The 12,230-nt window shown below is 39.0% G+C and overlaps 1 protein-coding gene across 2 annotated transcripts; it reads right to left on the bottom strand.

Annotated features, from left to right (window-relative positions):
• Positions 1–2,196: 2,196 nt before the first annotated feature.
• Positions 2,197–11,815, bottom strand: LOC118403715 (beta-1,3-galactosyltransferase 1-like). Of its 2 annotated transcripts, none has more exons than XM_035802487.1 (2): positions 11,654–11,815; positions 2,197–3,305 (listed from the first exon to the last, which is right to left on the bottom strand). In XM_035802487.1, exon 2 carries the CDS (start codon positions 3,225–3,227, stop codon positions 2,208–2,210), a length of 1,020 nt encoding a protein of 339 aa, XP_035658380.1. In that variant the 5' UTR covers positions 3,228–3,305; positions 11,654–11,815; the 3' UTR covers positions 2,197–2,207. The 2 variants fall into 2 exon arrangements, with proteins under 2 accessions (XP_035658380.1, XP_035658381.1); XM_035802488.1 differs by lacking the exon at positions 11,654–11,815 and adding an exon at positions 9,899–9,951.
• Between the last annotated feature and the right edge of the window lie 415 nt (positions 11,816–12,230).

Genomic DNA, 12,230 nt, shown 5'->3' with positions numbered 1-12,230 from the left:
CAGATGATTTATACCTTTGTTTTCTAGGAAGTACAATAAAAATACCATATTAATACATGTTGTAGCTCGTTCAGATATTGAAATTTTAAGATTTCAGCATCCTATCAAGTATTATGCACTTGTCCTGGTTATCGATAGGTGGCGTTATTGAGTTACCATTAACATCGACATCAACATCGTTAAAAAAAGTTGAAATCAGTAATAAACGAATCGAGTTTCCGAATTGTAAAGACAGGTTAAAATGTTCGTATTTCATGGGACCTAAAAGATGATAGCAAACAAACGTTAGCGAAGTCCATTGTTTATCAAAACGGAATGTACATTACGTGTGTATATAGCTGGACTGCGCAAAATCTTTCGAATTTGTGCAATTTTGAGGTCGTACATTTTTTTCTCATTTGCGTATGAAGCCAAACAAATGGGCGCACCCGGGATGTCACATTCTCAGTTTTGATGCAATATAACTTTATTAAAAATCGAAGTATTGATAATTCATAAAAACAGAGATTTGTAGTGAGAAAAGGATGTTAACCGTTCTGCCAATTAATTTTTTTTATTCAAAGTTCCAGGCGACAATGTAGTGCACACTGGCGTCAGCTCACGCCACCAGATTGCGAATGCGCAAAATACAAGCACAGTCTAGTGAGATATGTGCTTCAGGTTAAAATACACACATCTTAATACACACTACTAAGGCCACAGCAAGTAAATTTTATGGATGACATCCTCTGCAGACAGCAAAATAGTGCGATAGGGCGAAAAAAAAAACAAGATGGGTGAAAAAAAAACAAGATGGCTACATTTTCAAAAATAGGCACCATAAAGTTGTGATGACTGTTGTAAAAAGAACTAAAGAGACAAAACATGGTATCAGAGCCAACAAGACATTCATTCCTTTATGTAAGACATGTACTGATGTGGTAAAAGTGACACTAGTGTGGTAGACTGGCATCACCAATAAAGTTGGTAACCACACTCATAGCTTCCGTATTGGTGTCACTTTTACAACTATCCAATAAGTTTCATTTCTGCAACTACAGTCATGGGTACCTCGCAAGTGTCACTTCTACAAGTACAATTATTATGCTAAAACACAATATATATGCTCATTTTGGTACTTAATCGTCATGTTGACCATTCCTGTAGAAGAAAAAAAAATTGTTTCTGAAATCTGGCGAAAATTAATGCGCGCGCTGATGTCATCCATAAAATTTACTTGCTGTGGCCTAAGTATATACAGCAGTTTAATACCTCAATAAACGATGGACAGCAAATAAGCTCTGGCATAAAATATTTCATCAAACAGCGTTATTGTTTTCACTGGACAATCTTTAGTCACTGACCTTTTTTCATTATTTTCAAATACTGTAAATACAGAAATGTTCGCGGTGGATTAATGTTCGCGGTTTTCGCGGTGACCACTTCACCTCGAACTTAAACCCACCGCGAACATTTTTCTAATATGGTATTAGTCTGCAGTGTATGGTGTTACCGCGAAATTAAAACCACCGCGAACTCAGTTACCCTTACAGTACTTTCTAACACCGCATCAAATGCTTATTTATACATGCGATGTTTATGTAATTACGTTACCGACGCCCTTGGTTGTGTACTAAAAACTAGGTTGTCCCAATTACAGAACTGTAACAGTTGGAGCACTCTGGTCAAGGCACTACACATCTATCGCTAGTTTCCCTTTATTCGCGGGGTAACCTATATTCGTTGGTTTGAATATTGTACAGTAGAAGCCGCTTAATTGCACGGCCTATTTGCCAGTGAATTTCGTGCAATTATCCGGCTGGTGCAATAATACGAAGTTATCTAGCTGGACCGCATCGGTTTGGGATTTTGGGATTCCGTGCAGTTAACAGAAGTGTGCGTTAATCCGTTGTGCAATTAACTGGCTTCTACTGTACAATGAATTCATTGTACAATGAAGTCAATTCGACCGACGGTGGTTTTAAATAGAAAAAAATGGAAAATATGCAATTTAAAACCACCGACCGTCATTTTGATATTCCTAAATATTTTTTCAAAATCAACGGATACAGGTTACCCCACGGATATAGGGGAACTAACGTTATGTAGATAATATAATCAAAATACCGTCTTTTACGTGTGAGCTCAATCTAATTGGATATCAGTGGCCATGGTGTCAGAGAAAATGCTGACTAGTTGACAAAAAAACAACAACAAAAAAAACAACACTATTTTGCGTTAAAAAGACTAGAAACTTTCTCAAATAGCTTATCTTTTGGGGAGCAATTTCGGCCATCTTGGGTTTTCAGGTCTGCCCATGCCTTGGTTAGGTCACGTGGTTTCATCCCATGTGCCGTTACCAACTCTTTGAACTTGCAATATCTGTATGAAGTGTCCTTCCAACAGGAAAACTCTGGATGATTTTGAGGTTTGATTCCAGCTTTTTCCGCACACATTCCCAAATATACATCTTCAATCTGAACGACAGGCACTTTGAGTGACGTCATATACAACTTGTGTGCCACGTCAGAGGAAATGACGTAACCAGCACCGATGCAATACGATGGATAAAGCCAGTGCGGAAAAATACTAGGATCCATGTACCATTTCTTCCCGGGGGTCCGCTCAGGAAATGCCCATGATACAACGCATCCCAACATGAGATTCTCTTGACCTGCAGTTTGACTGTATTCCGCTAGAATGCGCACAAGCCTGGGGTAGTTCACGAACATATCATCATCTGTTTTCATGACGAATTTTGCCTGTTTGCAGTTGATTGACGTCCACTTTAGGGCAGAGATAGTTTTCAGCGTTAGATTCTCGTATGATTCGTAGGAATCCATCTGTACAAGGTCGCCATACGTCTGACTCTCTTCAACGAGTTTTCTTTGTAAATTTGAATCGTCAGTTCGTCCAATGACGAACAAGGTCGTAAGCTTGTATCCCATGATGCTTGTCGCGTTTCCCCAGGTTTCTCTAATGGTGGCTCTGGCTTCGAAGTGCGCATGTCTGGACGTAACCATGACAACTAAAAACAAATCAGAGTCTGCACACTTTCCTGTTGGATTGATGATAAAATCTAGATGATACTCCGCTGCTGTTATGTGCCAACTGTACTTCTTCTTCGGGTCGCTGTGCGGAGCTGCAACTTTTTCCGAAGAGATATTCCATAGCAGAGTGTAAGCGGCGAACAAAATAAAAGACGTCAAAAGAGCCCAAATCCGGGTACTTTGTAGCACTGTTTTCATTTTTACGCTGCTTGTCTTCTACTTCGTGGTAGCTTGTCTTTTGACAGTACCCATCTTCTTTCAGCAGCATAGGGAAACCTGCAAATAAAATACATGATAAAACATCAACATAGAAACACAGCGCTAGAAAGGTAACATTTGTATCAAAACAAATATTTAATGCATACAGTACTTTGATATGGTATAGCTCGAAAACACTGGCCTGGGTCCGGATTTCTTTAATCAAATACATTTGGTACACCCGATCCCTCGATCTCGGAAGTTAAGCAACGCGCGGTCCGGACAGTGCTTGGATGGGGGACCAACCAAGGACGTCCGGATTGCTGTAGCCTCACGAAGTTTTCACGAAATCGTCTTCCGGGAGGGACGTAAAACGGGGGTCCCGTGCTCGAGGAGGTGCCTCGACCACGTTAAACAGCCTCATTACTCATACTTTGGGTACCTACTGGCTGGCAAAATATACCAGATTATTATTATTATTATTATTATTATTATTATTATATGACCAGTCTCTCCAGCTCTGACCTGCCACTTGCTACAAAAAATCGAAAGCCAAATACGATGTTTAGTATGGTACTTTTATCAGTAACCATGATGGTATTATTATAGTCCAGGCCATTGGACCTATTCGTACGGGGAAAAAGAAAAGAAAGTGATGTATATCCACTTCCGTGACTTTATATTAAATTATCATATAGCCAGGCGCCGCGGACCAATCAGAAGGCCCCGTTCCACTTTGGTTATGACGCCGTAACACGTAGATTCAGGCCAGGCAGGTGGGTATCGCTCCCCTGATTGGTCAGAATGAATCGACCGGTGTCGATTTGCATCGACATCGGCACCAGTGTCGATGCAAATCTTGCATCTGGGTGTCAAAAACACTGCAAGTAATATACGCAAATGTACATCATATAGGATGCTTTGCGATACAACTGATAAAGATTTTACGACATATTTTCCATTCTTAGTATGTTAACGACCATTAAAAGAAGATGATAACCACCGTCGGATGATAATATATTTCTTTCATTTACTTTTAAGAAATCAGGCGTGATTTAATGCGCACGCTGATGTCATCCATAACATTCACTTGCTGTGGCCCATTCGTGGACTTTGAACAGCAAAACAATACTGGAACTGTTTAACCATGTCCTTGGTTCAACTACGGTCATGGCCAACCATACGGGAACGGTTAACCTTTTGTCAGCTTGTTAGTGACCTTGGCAATGACTTTGAAGAGTCCGTTATGTGGGGGGAGGGGGGCAGTAAGGGGGCACTGCGTTTTGTGTCAAATGTCTGGGTTACTTTACGAAACTAGTTGATCATTAATCTCCAAGCAGATCCTACAATGGCAGAAGATAGTACCAAACTGGCCAAGGAGTGTAGTCAGCCAAGAGGTGTACATTTGCTTCAGTAGCGAAACACACTCCTAAGCCGGCTTCACTCCTCTCCTAGCCTTTGATGCTATATTGTGCTACCCTAGGATCTGCTTGGAGATTAGTTGATCATCTGGTTTGCACTATGTAAATTTCTGTCCAAGACACCTTCCATCATACTAAATATGATGGAAGTCCGTTGCTCTTTTGGTCTCCTTGGACGGTTTTGACAAGAATGCAACTGCAGTTCCAGAGCAAACTGTTAGGGGATGGTAGCCTTTACAAAATCAAGACCATAGAATTATATATATATATATAAGGTCAATCGAAAACAGAAAACGAAAACTCTACTGCAGTATCAAGGTCACACACCAGGGGATAAAAAAATCAACGTGACCTTTGTCTTCCCAACACCTAATAATACACTGAATATTATCATAATCCATTCAGAGTTTCTTGAGTTATGCTGACTACAAACATCCAAAAACTCAAACACACCGACAGACAGACACACACACACACATATAGATACATAAAAACATATGTCTCCATTCTAAGTGGAGGTAACAAAAAGCAGGCCATAATTCAAGTACTCGTCCCTGGGTGCCGTTGATACTTTTAGCCCCTCCCCCTCCCCCTAGAGCTCCTTGTGACTGGTGTTCCGGCCTGGATCTATTATCACGAAGATGATAAAATTCTTCAAATTATCTAAGTCCTACACTTATAAAAGAGCCAAAAGTCGTGAGTAGAATGTCGTATACAAACGCTCAATGAGTCCACTTACCCAAGCGGATGACGATCGGATAACCACTTTACTGCGCGAGAAAACAAAGAACTGATCACTTGAACTCGATGGCGCATGGATTTTTTCCCCTTAGCCAATGGCGAAGCCCTAACAGTATTTTCCGTGAGTGTGTTTTCCCTGTGGGATTCTTTCTCATGGGTCTTAGATGTGAGCGTGAGAATATTTTATATTGTGGCTAGGGTTTGTTGAGTGAAAAATCTGTAGGTACGGACTGATTTCGAATCCCTGATGTTCCTAGAAGGCATGAAATGCTGTGCCCTTGGGAAAGGTAGTCTAGACCTATTTCCTGATTCCACTCAGATGTAAACGTTTAGCACCCCCCCCCCTCCCCACAAACACACAACGGCTCTATATCTGCTTCTTATTATTTGCAGAATAGATTGTTAAATGGAAGTCGAATGTTTAAGGAACTAAAGCCACACAGCGAGCACGTAAGGAACCCACCACGCTTATCGAAAAGAGCAGGGGACCTTCGGTGTGAGTCGATGAAATAAATCCGTCCGGATATGCAAGTTGTACTCTTCAGTGCAGACTTGGCATGTTACACTAAAAGGAGGTTCAACGAGTACAAAATAACGGCAAATACAAACCATATGTTGTGCAGGCCCGGCCAGCACCTGAGCTAAGCTATGTACATCCGCCTGTTACCACGCAAACCACTTATACAAGTACTTATAGTCAAGACAGCCAGCTCTAATCTATGGGAGCATCTGTGAACGAAAAGAGGGGCTATCAAACCCTTTCAGATAGGACGATTTTAAGAAACAATTTAACCGACGACCATAGAAAATAATTAAGGAATGAAGAAACAAACTAGAAACAACAAAAGTTGAAGGTGCATACCAACATGGGTGCTTACAGCCTCTCGAAACCTTGAATCGTTACCGAGGGTGCTTCATTTTCCCAGGATGCAAAGGGACTTTTAACATGGCCTCTTGAATTTTCGAAGGCCACAGCAAGTAAATGTTTGGATAACATCAGAGCGCTCATTAACTTTTGTCTGATTTCAGAAAAATCTTTTTTTTCTTTGGACAATGTCAACATGACGAGAAATAACCAAAATGAGCAAATATGTTGTGTTGTAGTCCAATGGTGGTACTTGTAGAAGTGAAACTAGGGAGGTTACCACTACTGTAGTTGCAGAAGTTGCATAGTTGTAAATGTTGCACCAATTTGTTAAAGCCGTGACTTAAATTGTTAGCGATACCAGTATACCACGCTAGTGTCACTTTAACTACACTAGTGCACGTCTTAAATACAGGCATGAATGACTTGTAGCTGTGCTACCATGTTTTGTCCCTTTAATTCATTTTGCAACGTTTACGGCGTCTCTTTTGACAATTTTGTGTTCTTTGTTATTACCTATCTTGTTTCTTCGTCCTATGTCAAATTTTTTGCTGTCTGCAGAGGATGTCAACTATAACATTTACTTGCAGTAGCCTGAGTACAATTTTAGTTGGAAACGGACGAAAAATAATGCACGCGGATGTCATGTCATGTAATGAAATTAACATGGCCTAATCTAAGAATCGCCATTTGTTCCGATTGGGTCAGTACTTAAGCCATTAAAATGTACTTCAAATCTAATCAAGCAAGGAAAGCAATTTGTTAATTGAGTTTTCACTTCACAGTAATCGTATTTTTTAAAAGGCGAAACGGCCTCATTTACCAAGCTATCCCTAAAACTAGCACACAAATGGAAAGATCTCTTAAATTTATGGCAACTTTTTTTTTGGAGGGGGTTACGTCATTGCCGAACTAATGCCGAATTAAACTCGAGGATTTCCGTAAGCTACTCGGAAAGCCGATCACATACGAAGATAGCAGTTACGCAAGGAGTCCGTTGGGAACCAGATAGTTATTTCCGCAACACAAAGATACTGCTTACATAATATGGTAACGTTATCAAATACACAATTAGAGGAAATATATTTTGAAAGCTAGGAAGGCAATTTGTTAATTGAATTTCTAATTCACAGTAATCATATTTTTTTAAACCTCAAAACAATTTTGAACGTTCCCATTCTCGTAAACTTTTGATTTTGCTATTTTTGCACACGACTAAGTGACGTAATTCCGAACTAATGCCGAACTAACCCGAAGATTGCCGTAAGCTAGTCGGAAAGCCGATTACATACGAAAATAGCAATTACGCAAGGAGTCCGTTGGGAACAAGATAAAAATTTCCACAACACAAAAATACTGCTCGAACATGTCATGCTTTCAGATACACAATCAGATGAAATCTATTTTCTAAGCTAGAAAAGCAATTTGTTGATTGAGTTTTCATCTCACAGTTATCACATACTTTTAAAACCGCGAAGCAATTTTTAAACATTCATACCCCCCCCCAAAAAAGGTATAAATAGTAACATCTCGTAACGTTATGGCAACTTTTGTTTTTGTTGATAACGGTTGCACACGAATGAGTGTGTGACGTCATTCAGACCTAGTGCCGACTTAACACCGATTTCCGTAAGCTACTCGGAAAAAAGCATCGCAGATCATATAAGAATTTCCTTGAGTCTGTTGAAAGCAAGATAAACCTTTCCGCAACAAAAATACTGCTGGCACAACATGGTATCATCATAAGATGCACAATGAGGTGAAAATAATTAAAAAAAAAAATTCATTGATGACATCAGCGTATTCATTATTTTTTGTTTGGTTGAAAATAATTGACGAGAAAGTACCATGATGGGAAAATATGCTGTGGTACATCCTGATGATTACTGTAAATGCAGAAATGTTCGCGGTGGATTAATGTTCGCGGTTTTCGCGACGAAATTAAATCCACCGCGAACATTTTTATATAAAGGTATTAGACTGCAGTCGATGGTGTTACCGCGAAATTAAAACCACCGCGAAAAGTCATTTTTCCCGCTACCGCGAAATTAAATCCCCGCGAACTTAAATGCATTTACAGTATTGTAGAAATGAACCTAGAGAGGTAGCCATGACTGTAGTTGTAGAAGTGAAACTAGTTGGATAATTTCAATGGTGGCACCAATATGGATGCCATGAGTTCAGTTACCAAATGCTTAGCGATACCAGTCTACCACATTCGTGTCACTTTTACTACACTAGTGCACTTTGAGATATTGTTTTTTTTTTGTTGCCTTTTCTCATCATTTTCGCTTCAGAGGGTGCCATCCTTAAAACATACTTGCTTAATGTCTTTACATTGAGGAAGAATCACTCTTTACTTCTAGATCTGGATACTTTAAGAATTTTACTAGACGTTTCGAAAGGCATCCACCTTCCTTCCTCGGTGAAATGAACATGAAAATATATATACGAAATACACAAATAAAAAGATGTCGAAGCTGTCTTTGTTTCTTGTTATGCTTGCCTGAGTATACTCTCCCAATTCCCAGGTGAACCGCACATCATAAATAAAACACGTTAAACAATAGTCTATACATTATTTATCATCTTATAATATAAGTGGCACCCAGGTAACGTTATGGGGATAGTTCACCTGTATAATACAGGTAATCCCTATTGTTGCCCTCACTAAGAAACATAACAAAGGGTAGGTAAGGGTAGTCTTTTGCCTTCTGTGGCCATAGAGGCAGTGGGTCGTTATCCGCTGTGTATTGAATACGGTATAAATCGGGTAACAAATATTAGAATTTGAACGCATGTGCGGCGATGGGAACTCTACGTAATATGTCAAAGGTAAAGGTCACATACAAAGAAAACAAAACCCGTCAGGAGATTGTACTGAAAATCAAAACAATGGTCGAGACAAGGACTCTTTTCGTTTCGGAGCCTTTGTCTTTGACATGTTACCAACACTTCCTGTCGCGGTAAAGGCGTTCTGATCTCTGTGAAAGAGCTTGTTGTAACCATCACTAACAAATCTAAACAGTAGAAACCGTACTTAGGCTGGTAGTTTCATGGATGTTTTTTTTTTCGACCATAGGCGCAGTGGGTTCTTGTTTGCACTACGAAAGGGGCACGGTATTAGAAGGCAGAGCCCTCTTACCCCCCCAACCGAAGTCAGGTACCCTTTTGCTACTTATACGTCTGGGTGGAGTGAGGAATGTCGTGTTAAGTGTTTTTCGAGGGACAAAAACGTGGCACTGGGAATCGAACTCGTCACCTCTCGATCTCCAGACCGATATCCTTGTTTATCGGCCATTTGACAACACATCTGAATTAAATATCACCAGTAATATCTACATACTAGAAATAATGAAAATATCATCTTGACAAAGAGTAACATAATTGTGATCCCTTCCAAGATGTTTTCATAACACTGAAAAAGGACACTCATTTTTTTTACATTTCATGACACAACCGCAATTAGTAGACCATACCCCCTCCCCCCTTCCCTACCTAAATGTTATGATGGCCATTATACATTTCTATAATTTCCTGGGACGTTTTATAAAAATATTTCTAAAAAAATAAGCCACATGCATGTGCTACTATACTGAATTATAAACGATAAGCTTATGTAAGATTGAGATGTTAAAACATACCTTTCGGACTAAATACGTATGGTAAACGTACTGTAGACACTGTTGTATTGCGTACCGGCATTCTCCTAGCACAATGGAGTAATAGTGATCTGTCAGTGTCAACAATCTATCTATCTTTCTAATAAATTATTCTGATGTTTCTGTTACGTACGCATGGGTGCGCTGCTGATAAGGCCACACCAAATTTATTTTTTGTTCTCTGATTTTTTTTGGAAAAAGAATTGGACCAGCAGGTCAAAAAAAATATATAGGAATTATTTTTTTTTTCAAAAGGTCTGGGGTGAAGATGTACGGCTTAAATAACATAAAAAATAGCATGTAGAGTTTCGTGGCGAATTCTATGCAATGAATACCTTATTTTGATTTGTTACTAAATGTTCTGAATGAAAGGCATTGTTTTAAGACAATTGATTTTAGATAAACTATTTGTATGTGACTCTGAATGGTAATATTTATAGGTTCGTGCTAGCAAAACCTGTAATATTTTTTTCGGGACTTTGGGGGATTTTTTTTGCACTGTTGTTTTTGGTAACTTAGCAACACAAGGTCCCTTTTTTGTCATGTACGTTATGCACATGCGACATCATTAAGGTATATTCAACACCCATGGCCACATATTCATTTTCTCTATTGTGTGTTAGAGAAATCCACGGAATGCAAAGCGTTCATTGTGGTCGCAATGCGAGTATGTCATTCCATTGCTGTAACGCGGGGGTATTTTGTTTTCTTATTGCGGCACTGTTATTTTACTTTCGCCAAATTTCCCTTACACTAATACTGACATGCTGAACTGTACACGTTGCGTTTTATGGCCAAATGAACAGGTTATAGAGAATCGCAGCGTTGTAAATTTGTAGAAAAAATGATGTAAAATTATTAAAATGTTCATTAGAATAGTGGAAAATGCAAAGTCTTTCGGCCAGCTATCTTTTTCAACCGTAGGATCTGCTTGGAGATAAGCCTATTCTAAGGTGTTTGAAAAATAATAAGAGTGGGGGCTCATCTAGATTCAAAACGAAAGACGAATATGAATTTAAAAAAAAAGTAGTTACAAAACCAACGGTGGTATGAGCCACCTGCCACCCTATTATGAATGAAAAAGCCCTAACAGATTTGCGATCTCATTGTCAATAGTCATTTACCGTCTTATGTTACCAAGTATGAGCGGTACATGCAATTTTCCTTGCTATGCCCTTGTACATTTTTCATTCGTTTTTCGAGGAGGTTGAAAATATTTTTCAAAACAGAATTAAAATCAATTTATTGCATGACCTTTAGTTATGATGGACGTCCACTTTTTTCGTAAAAGTCACATTTGTTGGATTACGTATATGCGTTTTATAATAGTAATATGCATATTCGCCATTCTTTATTATCTATTTTTTTATTTCTTCAATAACGTCCAAAATAGCAGCATATCAACCCACCCACCCACCCACCCTCCTCAGAAAAAAGAACAACAAAGGACACTATTGTTCACAAGTCAGACAGAAAAACGAAAAAAAAAAAACATGATAGACATACAATAGTATACGTACCAGTATTTTGTTAAATTTGGGGTGGGATGTTTATAAAATGGAACACAAAATAAAACATTAAAGTAATATTTGAAGAAAAGAAAATGCCGACTACAAGGCTATATTACACCGCATGCTACTACTATAACTACAAGGCATAGACCTGTGTTTCCCCGTTTTGTTTACCGACATATTAGTGTACGGCAATGGCTATCTAAATGATAAAGCAAATACGTACCTTTCGAATAGCGTTGTCCACAGTCGAGCTACCTCGATGCTTGAATGTGAAATTCCAAGCACACTGCACAACTATTGACAAAGTTTGCCGATAAAATGGAGTAAAAAAAAAAACGCTCGGCGTGTTCTAACGGCTATGTAGCTCTGGAGATCTCCTTTGTGCAGATGGCGTGTATTCTTATGCAAATTTGTGCCACATGGTCATCATTTAAGTCGGACCAGACAATAGAAACACGTACCAGCTGCCCTGAATGCCGTGTGGCGTAATGAACGGTGGTATACTAGTACCCAATTTCAATCATTTTTAAAGCAACACAAATTGTTTTCGAAATATAAGACCAAATCTTTAAGATTTGATACAGCTTACTATTGTGTTATGAACCAAAATGATAAATGTAACATACACCGATCCTATATAGTTACATAGACATTCATATTGTAAAATGGAAACATAAAAATGCAAATATTCGAAGGACGGGAAGTCTTTGTGTCTAATTGGTCGATTTTCTAATTGCGATGCTCTCATTGGTTGGACTACTAATTATAATGGACAGGCAGAATCGGTCTGACGGTTGTCA

This window comes from Branchiostoma floridae, chromosome 16 (assembly GCF_000003815.2).
Source record: "Branchiostoma floridae strain S238N-H82 chromosome 16, Bfl_VNyyK, whole genome shotgun sequence".
NCBI lineage: Eukaryota > Metazoa > Chordata > Leptocardii > Amphioxiformes > Branchiostomatidae > Branchiostoma > Branchiostoma floridae.
This window is presented reverse-complemented; position numbering and strand designations above follow the sequence as displayed.

Coding starts and splice junctions, on each gene's coding strand:
- LOC118403715 (XM_035802487.1), bottom strand. CDS start 3,227: ATGAAAACAGTGCTACAAAGTACCCGGATTTGGGCTCTTTTGACGTCT.